Source organism: Podarcis vaucheri (genome assembly GCF_965113315.1).
Source record: "Podarcis vaucheri genome assembly, chromosome: 2".
Taxonomy (NCBI): Eukaryota; Metazoa; Chordata; class Lepidosauria; order Squamata; family Lacertidae; genus Podarcis; species Podarcis vaucheri.
Window position 1 is genome coordinate 30902745 of NC_138760.1, and position 16674 is coordinate 30919418.

At 42.7% G+C, this 16674-nt stretch overlaps 1 protein-coding gene across 3 annotated transcripts in view; it reads right to left on the bottom strand.

The window, feature by feature from the left end:
- The window catches only part of SLC39A11 (solute carrier family 39 member 11), a 281340-nt gene that overhangs the window by 191255 nt on the left and 73411 nt on the right, over positions 1–16674 (bottom strand). For 2 of the 3 annotated variants that reach the window (XM_082212761.1, XM_082212759.1), the window contains one exon: positions 3962–4106. In XM_082212761.1, coding sequence (XP_082068887.1) covers positions 3962–4106 — 145 coding nt within the window. The remainder of the gene's footprint in view (positions 1–3961; positions 4107–16674) is intronic. The other variant, XM_082212760.1, reaches the window with a different exon arrangement.

Below are 16674 nucleotides of genomic sequence, written 5' to 3' on the forward strand. Positions count from 1 at the left end.
AGGGAACCGCCAGAAGGCCCTCGGCACTGGACCTCAGCGTCCGGGCAGAACAATGGGGGTGGAGACGCTCCTTCAGGTATACCGGGCCGAGGCCGTTTAGGGCTTTAAAGGTCAACACCAGCACTTTGAATTGTGCTCGGAAACGTACTGGGAGCCAATGTAGGTCTTTCAAGACCGGTGTTATGTGGTCTCGGCGGCCGCCCCCAGTCACCAGTCTAGCTGCCGCATTCTGGATTAGCTGTAGTTTCCGAGTCACCTTCAAAGGTAGCCCCACGTAGAGCGCATTGCAGTAGTCCAAGCGGGAGATAACCAGAGCATGCACCACTCTGGCGAGACAGTCCGCGGGCAGGTAGGGTCTCAGCCTGCGTACTAGGTGGAGCTGGTAGACAGCTGCCCTGGATACAGAATTGACCTGCACCTCCATGGACAGCTGTGAGTCCAAAATGACTCCCAGGCTACGCACCTGGTCCTTCAGGGGCACAGTTACCCTATTCAGGACCAGGGAGTCCTCCACACCAGCCCGCCCCCTGTCCCCCAAAAACAGTACTTCTGTCTTGTCAAGATTCAACTTCAATGAAGCAACGCTCCGACACTTGGAGCCTCTTTGCCGCCTCCCCCTTAGCTGTAGGGTGGCTGAGGGAGAGGTAGTAGGAAGGCACAAGTCCATTTCAGGCAGAGCGAAACCTGCAGGCACCTAAGCCACCACGTCACTCCTAAAAAGGTTCATGAGCCCAATTTTTTATTTTAAACTCATACCCCCCCCCCCAGTGATGGCACCCAGGGCGGGCCATACACTCCACACACCCCTTCCTCTGCCACTGCATCAGAAGGTGGGAATTTGGCCCCAACAGCCAACCAACCCCCTCTTCTTAATGGGCCAGGCTTGATGCTGCACTGAAGAATCAAGAACACCCACAACCAAGTCTAAATGTGAGCAGCTGCCCTTCCTTTTCTTCTCTCCCCAATTCATACTTCAGGGTTTTAAATTCCTTGGGCCAGGGATGTGGCACTTTCTTCCTTTGTGCTTATAATATCCTGGGTGGCACACTGCAAAACCATCACTATGCATGTCGGGAGACGCGCTCACAACCAGATGCTGCCTTCTTTTTCCAACAACAGAGGCTTGGGCCAAGTTATAAGGGACAAGATAGAATTTCAACTCAGAAGTCCTTCATCATACTCTCTGGATGTTAGCTCTTCACAAAAAGGAAATATTGCCAGATTTCCGTAAGTTATGTCAGAACAGCTCTTCTGAACTGTGAACGTAGCTCGCATGTACATGCAACACATGCTTAAAAGCAGTTTCAATTCAAGCGATGCGCTAACATGTTAAATGTATATCTGGCATAGGAGAAGGAAAAAGAAACATGTGCAATCTTTTTCCTAGAAGGTCATCCTTTTTATGCCTGGAATGTGCCAGTCCTACTACCCCACTTCCTGCAGGTTCACTATAATACTTCTGCCATGTTCCCCAGATATTTATGTCAACCTACCCTGCCAGAATTATGACCAAGCAATAATTAAGAGAGGTTGTGTCAAGGGCACTGCCTAGTTATTAGAAGATCGTCTTTCTAAGACATAGAGATAAAGTCAAGCATTCTACGCTTTCCACTATCACTACATCCATCACTCTGCATCTTGGGGCTTATTTACGTTTTTATCGTATGATGAAATTCAGGCCAGAGAGAGAGTGGCTTCCCTCCCCTAGACCATTTTCCTCCCGATTGTACTGCCTGGCTCTGAATTAACTGCAAGAGTAATGCCATCACTTCTTGTGTTTAAACTTTAAAATAGAAGTAATGATCCAACAATGCTTAAATGTCAATATCCACATTAGCAGGTAGTATCCATTATACTACGAGATGTCTGTATTAGATGGCCCCAAAAGTCTTCGCAAGGAAATAGCTGGAAAGTTCATGTAAAGTAGCAAATTAATAAAGTTCGCTGTTAGTATTTTATTTGTCCTCACACTTCTTGGCAGTCACGATTCATTTTGTGAAGAAGAAAGAAAGATTTCATCCCAATAGGCCAAAAAGCAAGGAACAGAAATGTCACTGAAGAAATAAAGAGCACTGGTTCCCAGGCATGCATCTTTTTAAAAATAAAATAAAATACAAAAGCAGAAGGAGAGGGAAGAAAAGAAGAAGAAAAAACCCTTTTCTCTAGCCAGGAAGAAAAACCAGAGTCCATAACAAACAAACAAAAGTATTTTCTCCAAACCACTTCCATGATAATTGCTTTCAAATTATATTATTATGTTATCACTACACATAAAAATGCAAACAAGTTCTTTTAAGGAGAAAGGAAATGTGTTCTCCCAATTCAAATGCAGTTTAGATTCAAGGTTACCATTCTTGTAAAAGAAATGTTCTATGATTACAGTAAACTCATGGGAGATTGCAGAACAAGGGCGTACTGCAGGCACTCAATTATCAGCCACCTTTTCCTCTTCTCTCTCCGATCCTTTACCCTTGTGTGTTGTGTTTCGTTTTGTGCTTTTTTAGATCATGAGCTTGAGGTTAGGAACTGCCTTTTTTGGATTGTATGTAAGCAACTCTGGGAGCCTTTTGGGCTGAAGAGCAGGTTACAAATGCTTTAAACAACAACAAAAACACAAATTATTTTACTTTTTGTTTGTCCATAGATAAGGCTGCACTGGAGGAACTGCTCTGTTCTGAGCTAAATTATATGTACAGGTTTCATTTGAGGTGGAAATATAGAGTTTTACCACTGCCAGGAGCAGCAGGATAAAATATTTGAAGAGCAATACTGTCTGACTTAGCCAATCGGAGGTGAGATCAAGACAATGCAAATACTGGGGATATCAACAGTATTTGCAAAAACTAATACAGTATTAGTTTGGTTTTTCTTGAAATGTATATTATACCATTCTCTCTTGCCACAAAAGCCAAGAGCTACTAACAATCTGAAAAGACCTATTTGAGTATCACACACCTGTGACAGATGGGTTAGTACGGGAATTGTAGCAGGTATACCTTTGTCACAGTATTGCAGGGGATTTTAAAATGTATCTTTTTTAAAAACTCAGACATATTTAACACATCAGACCAGCACTGCCTCCATTGACCTGTTGTCATCAGCTGCTGAAGACTTTCCTCTTTCAACAAGCTTTCCAGGTGGAGATTTTTATCTCATTCACTGCCTGTGCTGGATCTGAAAACATTTTTATATAATAATAATAATAACAGCAACAACCTGGTGTGCTCTGGTCCATGGGGTAACGAATAGTCGGACATGACTAAACGACTTAACAACAACAACAAATAATAATAATAAATTGTTTCCTGTTTGTTTTATTGTACCGTGAAATTGCTTTGAGATGTTTCATAGGAAGCAATTAATAAATGAAATTAAGTAAATAAGTAATACCCACAATGACACAGCTAATAACAAGAAAAAAACCAGGACATCCTATTATGAAGAGGTTTAACTTAGCCACTGTCTGATACAGTGGTACCTTGGTTTGCATACGTCTTGGTTTGCATACATTTAGGATTACAAACCCAGAAGCGCGTGTCCCAGTTTGCAACCTTTTTTAGGATTACAAACAAAAAAAAATTTGGAGACCCCATTGGCGAAAGCACGCCTTGGGTTACAACCTGCTTTGGTTTACAAACGGACCTCCGGAACAGATTATGGTTGTAAACCAAGGTACCGCTGTATAAGGAAGATAAACTAGCAACAATATGAGATGCAGATATTAAGACCCACGGAAGTAGTTTGGAGAAACACAGACGAAGTAAGAAGGCGCCCAGCTTCCGGCTAGTTTCACAATGGAAGAAAATTGTATTTGAAACCAATTTGCTAACTGTGTACATGCATACACACATGTATCGAAGGTGAGTGTGTGCATGCATGTATTCATTTTTACATAGTGGTTACATCCTTTGTAGTCAATATCTCAGAATTAGCTGTGGATGGTATATGACAGGATGCTTGCCTGAATGTAGAGCCGTTCTACCTATCCGGATGGACAGCTCGTTGTCATGCTGCCGACGATGTGGGGGCTGCTGCTCATCCTTCTCCTTCGCTGTTCTTGAATCGTAGCTCAAAGCCAGTGCTGTGTGAGGAGGCTCAGTGATACCCTGGAAGACAGAGAAACAAACGAGTCATCATTTAATCATATATCAGCCTGGATAGCTCAGTTGGTTTCAGTTTGCAGGTTCGATCCCCGTTTGAGAATCTGTGTATTCCTGCACTGCAGGGTTTTGGATTACATGATCCTCAGGGTCCCTCCCAACTCTACGAGTCTATGATTTCTCATCCATCTGTATTGTTGTTGTTATTATTATTATTATTATTATTATTATTATTATTATTATTATTTAACCCACAGCGGGTGGCGCTGTGGGTTAAACCAAAGAGCCTAGGACTTGCCAATCAGAAGGTCGGCGGTTCGAATCCCCGCGATGGGGTGAGCTCCCGTTGCTCGGTCCCTGCCTTCCAACCTAGCAGTTCTAAAGCACGTCAAAGTGCAAGTAGATAAATAGGTACCGCTCCAGCGGGAAGGTAAACAGCGTTTCCGTGCGCTGCTCTGGTTTGCCAGAAGCAGCTTAGTCACGCTGGCCACATGACCCGGAAGCTGTAGGCTGGCTCCCTCGGCCAATAAAGCGAGATGAGCACCACAACCCCAGAGTTGTCTGCGACTGGACCTAATGGTCAGGGGTCCCTTTACCTTTATTATGGACCAATTCTATGCGGTTTTGTATAGAATAGTAATTTGACTATTCCAAGGTGGAACAGACCCCAATACAATGTTTATTAATTTATCTGTGTTACAAGTTTCAGCTGGTTGCTCTGCAGTGCGGATTTTTTTAAAAAACACCTTTGTTTAAGAGGCTGTCAGTATCCCCTTTGGATATGGACACGTGCCTGGTCCACACATTATGGCAAACTACAGTTTAACAAATCACAAGATAACCACAAGTTGTTATACAGACGATCAAGCAAATCATGCGTTGTACAATCAAACCTCTACTTACAATCGCCTCTTCTTACGGTCATTCCAAGTCGCGACCGAGGCAAACCCAGAAATAACCGGCAGATTTGCAGCCGTTCGTGCATGCGCAGGAGTGGTGATCGCCATTCACACATGCACAGAAGCGGGCAATCGCTGCCTGCGCCTGCGCACAACGACACCTCTCCCAGCGACCCGTTTCGACCTCCGGACCTCTGGAACAGATTATGGTCGCAAATAGAGGTTCCACTGTATCTCCAAAGTTTGGGTCAATTTCCAGATGTTGTTGCCTTGTGCCTTTGTAGTTAGCCCCTGAGGTGGGGCGGCAAAACAGGTTACAGTGGTACCTCAGGTTAAATATTTAATTCGTTCCGGAAGTCCGTTCTTAACCTGAAACTGTTCTTAACCTGAAGCACCACTTTAGCTAATGGGGCCTCCCGCTGCTGCCGCATTGCCAGAGCACGATTTCTGTTCTCATCCTGAAGCAAAGTTCTTAACCTGAAGCACTATTTCTGGGTTAGCGGAGTCTGTAACCTGAAGCATATGTAACCTGAAATGTATGCAACCCAAGGTACCACTGTATGGCTAAGTGTGCTGGGTTTGCATGTAATGTCAAGCCATAGTTGTTGTTGTTGTTTTAAAAAAAGGTTTGTAAGCTGATAAACCAAATAAGCTCACCATTTTATTCAGCCCATTTATGTGACGTTTGTATGTTTTAAAACATATATTTTAAAACATTTTATAAGGGGGGAAAATGATTTCAGATTAGGCTTGTTTACTAGTTTAAGAAAGCAGGGGACCAAGTTTCTCAATGGCATCAGACTGGGGCAAAAGATTAGTCACTGTTCTCTCTGGAAAAAACTGGGAGTGAACTCAACCACAAATTGGCATTCACCTCCATATCTTTACTGCTCTCTTTTTTTAAAGAAATGTTTGCAATAATCAAAACATTATGAATTTTGTCAAACACTTCTTATAAACATTCAGTAAAGAAAAATAAATATGAAATATAAAAGGTCAAGAAATCATAACATCAGCTATATAACTGGTGGCATCTGTGCTGTCTCTAGAGTCCCATTATCTAATAAATGTTCATCATCTGACCTGGCATTTATCCAACTTGGACACTTTCCCATACCCTTCCATTAGCCAATTTCACAACAGCCAAATCACTTAAATACTGATTATATCTAAGTCTTGTTACTCTTCCAGTACTAAGTTATGTCAGTTTTGGCTGATATCAATAGTAAATATACAGTCAACTCCTGCTGCTCCCTCAGGACATAATCTTTGAGATAATCCAACAAAAGAACTAGTAAGCCGTAGCAAAGTACAAACTAAGCTGCCCTTTAACACTAAATATGTGCCTCATGCTCAGCATTTAGTGGGAAAGGAAGTCTTTCTGGCAGGATGATATAAATGTAGCATCTCTGAGACAATGGATCATCCTTGGGGTTGTCACTCCTAGATCCAGACGGGGGCAAAATAACCTGTCTCCCTGCCCATCCCCTTTGGGTAGACCAGTAGGACAGCTATCTATTACTCACATGGAAGCATAGGCTAGAGGCAAAATAGTAATTTAAGACAGCTCATCCTCACACAACTGTGCACACCATGTCCACTGGAGAGAAAAAGAATGAAGCAAATATACGCTGAACTATTGGAAACAGAGATGCTTGCTAAGGTCACTTTGGTTTTGTTTGTTTGTGTTGGGTTTAAAAAAATCAACAACCTAAAAGGTTACATATGAAGAACAACATTCTACTCTCTTCATCTGCATAATGTACTCTGACTGATGGTATTCATGCTAATCACATATTTGCTAGCCCTTTTTAAACACTGTCTAATCAGGATGCTGTCTCTGCTTCTATTAAGCCAGCAATTAGAAAACCGAACTGGAGAGAGCAGATATTTATCATTGAATGGTTTCTTTTTATTTTTAGCCAAGAATACCCTGTCCTTGCATTCTTCGTCACCAAAAACATCCTCGCCTGACACCAAATAGACCTTCAGCAGCACCTGTATAATTTCAATCCCCTATCCCATAAAGCAGGGAACCTATCCCAAATGCACGAATTTACTAGTAAGAAGCAGCCACAGGAAGATGGGATAACTGGGGCCAAGTCCATGGCAACATCCATGGGGCCTGAAACAAAACAAAACAAAAACCACCTTGCACTGCATCCCCAAGCTCTAAGAGCGTGTCCTGTCCTGTGCTCCAGGCAGCTGAGGAAAGAAGACTTCTAGTGCAATTCATTTCTCCAAGTGGGAAGAGGAGTTTCATGAAGGGGAGAAAGGGACACCTTTTCCTTTCTGCAAAAACATCCCAGTTTCATGGTCCCCTCAGAAGCCCTTGAGGATGGAGATGGGAGGATGAGATTACACTGCAAAGCCTGATTGATGGGGCATCCCCTACCTCCAGGGGTACTCACACCTGAAGAGGCAGGTAGCTCCCAGCCTGTGGACGATGAGGTGGACTAAGGGGCATGACCTGCTGCTGCTTTTCTGATCTCTCTCTCTCTCTCTTTCTCAGGTATTTTTGCATCCAACTCTTGCAAAAATGAAGAATACACTTACCGTATTTTTCCGTGTATAAGACGCCCCCTATTTTGGGGGACTCAGGTTTAAGAAAATGGGGGGAGATGACTCTCCATGTATAAGACAACCCCCGTTTTTAAACATTATTTTAGAGTATAAAAAAACACCTTGTCTTATACACAGAAAAGTACAGTACATGCACACTTTTAACATTACATTCAAAGTAAGGTGACACTTAAATCTTCCCCTCTGTGGCTTCCGGTGTCACCTACACAGAGGTCCAGGCTTTTGGGGCTGAACCCCAATCTGATCTGATTAGTACAGAAATAGAAGTGATAAAGAGTTGCAAACCTATTTCCAGTTGCTTACTGGCAACAGGGAGAAATCCTGACCTGACTGAGAGAAAAGCACAAGGAACTTCGGCAAATCTGAAAGACTCTATGACCTCCAGCATGGCATTCCATTTAATCCAGCTGCGATAGCTCTGAATCATTCAGATGCCGCTCCCTATGTAGAGCCTAAAATTAGGATATGTCGATGGGTTAAAACAGGCATTACAAAAGGGGAGAATAAAGTTACTCACATTAAATTGGCTTATCTGGCTAATTAGAGTTAGCAGAAATAACCACAGGGAGTTGGTACATTTGCAAATGCTTGGAAAACAATAGTCTTTGAGAGAAAATATATCCGCAGCTGGGTGCAGATGCTTTATATGGCACAAGATGGTCCCAGCAAGCTTGTTTCATGTTGTGTCACCACCAGGGTGCATATACAATCCCTCCTGCCCTCATAAAATGGCCGTGCTGATGCTAACAGATGCTGCTTGCATTTTTAGTGTTATTACTGCAGCAAAGCTTGCTAATAATAGGAGCACACCGTTATACAGGGCTAGAAAGAAAAACAGTATTTCCTCAATAAAAAAATATGCAGTCGCCACATTTTAAGCAGTTTCATTCGCCATGTTTACACTGATTAATATTTTTCAACTCTGACACAGATCACGAAAGGGAAAAAGCGTGGAACAAGTTCAGACGGGTTTCTTTTTGACGAAAATCTAATACTAGCTGGACAGGCTACGCAATTGCTGACCTCTTGTACCCCTGCTAGGAAAGTCACCTCCAAATTTAAACCTCAGACTGGATAGGTTTGGCCAATAGATCTGGCTGTTAGCATATAAAGCTTTAAATGACCTGAGGGAAGACCTCCCCTGTTACCAACCAACCTGTGCTTTAGGATCCGCAGGAGAGATTCTGCTCTTCTGCAGACCCTTAACATATGCTAGGAGGGTGGAGTCACTAGAAAGGTCATTCTTACTAGCAGTAGCTCGTCTGCGGAACTCCCTTCCAAGTGACAGCTGCTGAACAGGAGGCTTAAGGGTTTTTTTTATTGGTCCAGGTTTTTCGGATCATGAGGAAAACATTACTCGGTTGAACTGATGGCTCCTATTCTTACTGTACTTTTACTATGGTTGTGTTAGTCGGCTTTAATTAGTATGGCTACTTTTATCTGGGACGCAGGTGGCGCTGTGGGTTAAACCACAGAGCCTAGGACTTGCCGATCAGAAGGTCGGCGGTTCAAATCCCTGCAATGGGGTGAGCTCCCATTGCTCGGCCCTGCTCCTGCCAACCTAGCAGTTGAAAGCACATCAAAGGGCAAGTAGATAAATAGGTACCGCTCCAGCGGGAAGGTAAACGGCGTTTCCATGTGCTTCTCTGGTTCGCCAAAAGCGGCTTAGTCATGCTGGCCACATGACCCGGAAGCTGTATGCCGGCTCCCTCAGCCAGTAAAGCGAGATGAGCGCCGCAACCCCAGAGTCGGTCATGACTGGACCTAATGATCAGGGGTCCCTAATTAGAGGGATGGATACCTGTCACGGGAATTGGGGTTGCTTGTGTGTAAACCTCCAGCTGTTCCAAACTGCTTAGGGGCGGTTGTGTCTTTCCCTGACTGAGCAGCCTTGGCGCTGCTGCTCAGTCACTAGCAGAATCCGTGAGTGGGCGTCTCCTAAATTTCCTCCAGCATAAGAATTTCTTAACGGACAACCTTTGCCTCGCCTCTCTGCGCGGAAGCCTTCTGCGCAGAGTGGGCGTGCCTAGTGGTGGTCCTCCACCCTCCTCACTGACTTCACTGGAAGAGTCTCGGAGCCTCACCTCCGAGATGCTCTCTGCCTCTCCCTTCTTCCTGGTGTCACCTGGACTTCCTTCCCCAGATGACGTTCTCTCTCTACCCTTACTCGTTCCCTCTCCTGCAGAATCTGGGAGCCTCGCCTCCCCTCTCTGCTCTGATGTCAGTTCCCAGACAATACCCTTTACCATGATACTGCTGGAACCCAAAGAGCATGGCCATACCTCAAAAGCAAAGCTACGCCTCAAAGGATTTGAACAGACCACCAGAAGCCATTTTCTCAATGTATTTTGGTCCCTTCTGCTACTATATGGCAAATGGGTGGGCAGGATTGGTGGACCTACATTTTTTTGGCCCTGAAGTCTGAATTGTTATGGGGGGCCCTTTGCAATCAGCAACGAGGTCTGGGTAACCACTGTTATCTTCTTCAGTGGAGTTGTTCCATGGCAGATCACCACACCTTTTCAACTTCTGTGCTACTGACTCTCAAACTTTGAGATTGTTGCAATATGAGCAACAACAAAATCAACTTGAGTTGTGCGACTCAGATTGGGTCTACTAGGCCCAAACCTTTTAAGCAAAGTGGACTGAAGTCGCTCCTGGGGCCCCTCCAGGATCAGGGGCGCTGAAGATGAAGCTTCATTCGTTTCATAGTAGAACCACCCCTGGTTTGCACGCTTACTGGTCACCATTCTGAAGTGGTCACTAAGGGATCGGGACGGTCCCGTTCACACAACATGGCTTCCAAATGAGTAACGGCAGTCAGCAAATTGTACTGGTGCAATATTCACACATGACGGTTGTATAAACCATCTTACTTACCTGGAGGAATGTGCACATGACAATTACACACAACCTTCACTTTCCAGGATTTTTCTCATGTGCCAATGGTTTGCTTGAATATGTGGAATTAATGGGAACAACTGGGGTTTTTGGAAATGCCTGGAGTACAATGTTTGCAGAGCGGGAAGGCATTCAATCACTCCAACTCTGTGTGGGCAGCGAGATGGTTTATGACGGTCTCCGCAACAGCTCCTCCTGTGTTTGCTGGTGCTATTTTAAAATGTTGCATCTCCTGCCCAAAGCAGCCATGCTCATACCAGCAGATTTTACTTTTATTAGCAATAATATATCTTTCCAAAATAGAATCATAAATCCAATCTACAATTATTCAGCATCGAAGAAACAAAATTACGGGCATATTTCCCAGTAAATAATTTATTTTAAAGATATGCGTACACTTGGTTGGATGCATTCAGCTCGGGTACATTTACCCACCAACTGCCATCGAGGTTTTGTTAAAACAGAAGGGTCATAACAATTAAAACAGGGTTGCCTGTTCACATGTCAAAAAGAATAATTGGGAAGAACAGCATGGCACCAGCATCCTCACTTAGTAACAAATTCAGACCAGAGCACAGGGGTTTTTTGGGGGTTTTTTACTAAAGTAAAAAATCATAACATAAAAGGCTGAGTGGGGAAATCAACTTTGCCTTCATTTTAACTTTCCAATTCCATTTCACCTATTTTTCCTTTGCTTCTGTAGTGCAGGAATGGGGCCCTTGTTATGCCAAGTGTACACCCTTCGCACAAACCTTTATGCTCCCTCTTCCCACACACGAACACAAATTCTGAATTCGGCCCTAGAGATCATCCTTATGAGAATCATAGTCCAAGCCTCTAAGACATATTTTAAATGAGATTCTGTCTCCACAATTTCAGCCAGCAAAATAATATTTCACAGGTTTCTAAACCCAGTATTTTCTCATCTTCCCCACAGAAGTGAAAAGGGAAGGAACTCCCCTCTAGTCGTCCAAAAGACTTCTAGTTCTTTGAAAGACTTCCCATAATACTAAAACCAGTGTCTAAGGTGTGCTGCTAAAACAAAATGTAAGTGTATAGCTCCCTTGTTGCCTCTTGCCATCCGCTTTCCAGCCCCAAATCATGCTTAACAAGTTTGAAAGTAATTCAGGTGAGAGGCAAGTTGTCAATTCTCTAGACGAGTATAGCAGAAAGGAGCATATTCCCATTTCACATGTCTGGTAGTTTCTAGTATCAATAATATATAGCACTTATATCATCCCAATAGAGTGCTAGAGGCATTATTTGGAATGCAGACGCGACACAGCCCCCTTTCCAAGTTGAGTAACAATATCCATTAGACAAGACGTCGCAGAGAAGGAAAGAGAGATCAGAGATTTACAAGGGGAAGGGAATGGCTTACAGGAGCTTTAAGAAGCCTTGAAAGGCCAGGGCTGGTGAAGTCATCTTCTCCCAAGTTTGGTTTTTCTGATTCCCTTCCCCCTGCAAAATAAAGGCCTGCAGAGATTTTAGAATAGCCCAATGGTTTTCAAAAGACCATTACTTTTGCACTACTTTTACACAATATAATCAGTGACTATTTTTGTTCCTCTTGTCGACCACTGCCACCCACACTTCTCATGTATGAGGACGTTCTTCCTAGGTAAGACAAGAAGGGTGAGGGTTGGGTGGGAAAAGAGGCTGCCTTCTCATGTTGAGATCCTACTACGTCATGTAACACTGCCAATACATAAATCTGGAAGACGTGGTGATGTATGGAAGATCACTTTTATTCAATGGTATCATTGGTGTCCCAATTTCTTTACTTCAAAAGAGTGCGGCTCTCTTCCTTGGTTGATGTATTTTTTTGATGGTATCTCAGTGAGTTTTATGTGGAAAACAATAACACTTGTTTCCACAGATCAGCAGCTACATGGACAAGATGGTGACTCCAGAAGAGAAATTTTAACTGGCATGTTCAGTTGTGCCGTCAATCTACTTTAAAGAATTATAATTATCCCTTGAACAGTGTTTCTTTTCATAGCATCAGTGAATTGGCGAGTTGGAAGGGCCCTGAAATGCAGGAATCTCAACTAAGGCATCCATAGCAGATGGACATCCAACCTCCAAGTAAAGAGAGTCCACCACCGCCCTAGAGAGTCTGATCCACTGTCTAATAGTTCTTACATGAGAAAGTTCTTCCTGGTGTTTTATCAGAATATCCTTCCCTGCAATTTCAAGCCATTGGTTTGGGTCCTACCCTCCAGAATAGAAGAAAACAAGCTTGCTCCATCTTCCATGTGGCAATCCTTTAGATATTTGAAGATGGCTATCGTATCTCCTCTCCTCTTTTTCAGGCTAAACATACCCAACTCCCTCAGCCACTCCTCATAAGGCTTGGTTTCCAGACCCTTTGTCATATTAGTTGCCCTCTTCTGCACATGTTCCAGTTTGTCAATATCCTTCTTAAATTGTGGCGCCCAGAACTGAACACAATATCCCAGGAGCTGTCTGATCAAGGCAGAATAGTGTGGTACCATTACTTCCCTTGATCTGGATAGTATACTTCCATTGATGCAGCCTAGAATAGCATTAGCTTTTTTATTGTGGCTGTATCACACCGTTGACTCATATTAAGCTGGTGATCTACTAAGACCCCTAGATCCCTTTCACATGTAATACTGGCTCTCTCTTTTTTAGAGAAACACAAGTGTGCTACTAAACCAAAAGTCTAAAATGGCTAGATTGGGTGGTTATTCCAAATACTGCTGAAGTAAGTCAAAGTTATGAGACAGAATAGATGGAAATATTCAACAAAAGTTATTTCAATCTGTCTCAAGCATACTTCTCCTCTCTTTACTGGCTGCAAAAGCACCAGCTGAAATAGTCCCCTAGTCAAAAGAGATTATGCTTCCCAGACTTTCTGGGTAATAAAATGCCATCATCGATCTCCACTGATGCATCTCTGGAGTGGAAATCTTGCAGATCTCCGAGTTATATCCGAGTTTTCTCAGCCATGACAGCATTCAAATATCTGGGCTTCCAACAACAAAACAGAGGCAACTGGAATAATTTATCCCAAAGGTTTTCAACACCTAAGCACAAAATCCGATTGTAAGAATAACCTTAGATAATCAAGGCTTTTTTTTTTCTTTTCTTTTTTAAGAGACAGAAAAAAGAAAGGTAGCTTATTTTGTTTATGGCATTGAGCAGAGTCCAATGATTAAGAACTGTATCTCACCCACATACTTTAATTGTATTTTATTTACTAGATTTGTATGACTTCCCCACAACATGCATTCCTTGGGCAGCTCACAGAAACAAACATGAATACAACAACATAGACAAAAAAAGTGAAGCATAAAAAGAGGTTCCTTTCCTGCAAATGGGGGTAGGTAAAGCAAACAATAAATCACAATTCAAGCACAAGTTATTTGTTGAATAAAAGGGCCCTCACCTGGTTCTGAAGAAAACACAAAGGCACCACCAGGTGAGCCTGTCAGGGGAGGCTACTCCATAGTGGGGTGCCACCACACAGAAGGCCTTCTCATTACAGTGGTACCTTGAGTTAAGAACTTAATTTGTTCTGGAGGTCTGTTCTTAACCTGACACTGTTTTTAACCTGAGGTACCACTTTAGCTAATGGGGCCACCGCACCGCCAGAGCACGATTTCTGTTCTCATCCTGAAGCAAAGTTCTTAACCCGAGGTACTATTTCTGGGTTAGAGGAGTCTGTAACCTGAAGCGTCTATAATCCGAGGTACCACTGAAGAAGTCATCCACCTCACTTCACTTGCAAGGCTCTCAAGATTCAGGTAGTTTATATGGGAGAAGGCAATATTTCAGTTACTCAGGTCCCAAGCCAATTAGGGCTTTTTATGTTAAAACAAGCGCCTGAAATCGAACCCTTAAACAGACAGGGAGCCAGTGCAGCAGTTAAAAGGAGATTCTCACAGTGAACTCTTGTTCTCCAGGGCTCCCAGATGTCATTCTGATATGCTACTCTCTGAGATGCCATACCACCCTGGATCAGTGTGGAGGCAGGAACCCAAATGACAGGAGAACTGGATACACCACTCAAGTATTCTTCTTGAGCTACACCTTTGAAGCAACACATAACGTTTCTAGAATAAATAAATCCTAAAATAAAGTACTGATACCATCTTGATTTATAGGAGTCTTCGAGCAAATCAGCGAGCAGGCTTGATGGAGAGCAGCGAAAATGGCAGCGTAACCAGTACTTTATTGAGGTGGACCAGGCCCAGTATTCCATTGTGTGTATGCCTATTTCTGCACACATTGTTTCATATTTGATCACAGCTGGGAGTCCAAGAATACGTCTCAGAAAGCTGGAGTGGATCTTTTTTAAATCACTGTTATATGCTTGGACCCATAGTGGGATTCCATAGAGTATCTGGGCTTGCACTTTTGTTTGAAATATCTGGTTGGCCGCAGGAATAAATTGATTACCTTTCTGATAATAAAAACGGGCAACTGCTGATGAGGTGCACTTTGCCTGTTTTATGGCGTTTGTGCGATGATTTGCCCACCCTAAATTGCTCTGGAATAAGATTCCCAGATACCTATAGATTTTTACTTGTTGGATTTCTTGCCCTCTTATTTTCCATTTCTCTAGTTTCCAACCATTCGAGAAGACCAAAATTTTTGTCTTCTCATAATTTATTGAGAGTTTATTACATTCGCAGTAAAGGATCAGAGAAGATATAAGACGTTTCAGACCCAAACTCGTTAATGATAGTAGAACTGCATCGTCTGCGTATAATAAGAGAGGAACTGGTTTCTGATTAAGTTTAGGGGCATGTGATTCTATTTTTTGAAGGTGATCTGGCAAGTCTGATAGGAATAAATTAAATAGAAAGGGGGCAAGAATACACCCTTGTTTTACCCCTTTCGAGTTTGGGATGTCTAATGAAAGGTGACCTTTGGTGCTAAGTTTGACTTGACAGACATTGGAAGAGTATAGATTTTGTATTAAAGTCAATAAGCGCTGATCAATTTTTAATTCTGCAAGTTTCCTCCACAGCTTTGGGCGGTCAATTGAGTCGAATGCACCACAAAAATCTACAAAAGCAGCATATATCTTAGATTGCCTTTGGGATCTATATTTTTCAACCAAATGCATAAGTATAAGGCAGTGGTCTAATGTAGAGCAACCTTTGGAGAAACCTATTTGTTCTTTCCCTGGTAAATTTAGATTTTTCATCCAGGTAAGGAGTTTAGATAAAAGGTGCTTAGCGTAGATTTTCCCTATCACTGATAATAAGCTTATCGGTCTATAATTCCTTGGTTCTTTTGGGTCACCATTTTTAAAGATTGGGATAATTATTGATCTTAACCATATCTCAGGTATGATCCCATCTTTGTCTATGAGAGTAAACAGTTGAGCTAAGGGTTCTGCCCACCAATCTATATAGGTCTTGAATAATTCTATTGGTAGACCGTCTGGCCCAGGAGATTTCCCCGATTTAAAATTTTTAACTATTTCTCTAATTTCCGCTTCTTCTACCCTTGGCCACTCCTGGAGTTTATTGATTTTATTTTTAGTGGTCTCATTTCCTTTAAGTTCACTGTGTAGATTGTTAAAGACAGATGTAAAATATTGGGACCATTTGGATTCTGCAATTGGTGATTGGGAGCAGGTTAACAAGGAAAACCACTGACTCTATATGTATATATATATATATGTATGTAGCCAACCGCTGCCTTTTTATATATATTTCAAGTCACTTACATGTTATTTTCTCTTTTATGGTTTTATTTGTACAATGCCTAATAAAGGTTTGATTTCAACAATAAAAAAATAAAGTACAGAAGAGCCTGAGGTGCAAAAGGACACAACTTACTACGCTGGACAGAAATAGTCATCGGAAGCAGACTGAAAACACAATGACCTATATGGGATGGAGAAGTTTACAAAAAGATTTGGTGGCAACATGGATAGACGAAAATAAGAAACATTCCTGTGGCACCTTAAAGGCTAGCAGATTTATTGGATCATGATCTGTGAGAGCTTAAAGGTAAAGGTAAAGGGACCCCTGACCGTTAGGTCCAGTCGTGGCCGACTCTGGGGTTGTGGCGCTCATTTCGTTTTATTGGCCGAGGGAGCCGGCGTACAGCTTCCAGGTCATGTGGCCAGCATGACTAAGCCAATTCTAACGAACCAGAGCAGCACACAGAAACACCATTTACCTTCCCGCCGGAGCAGTACCTAT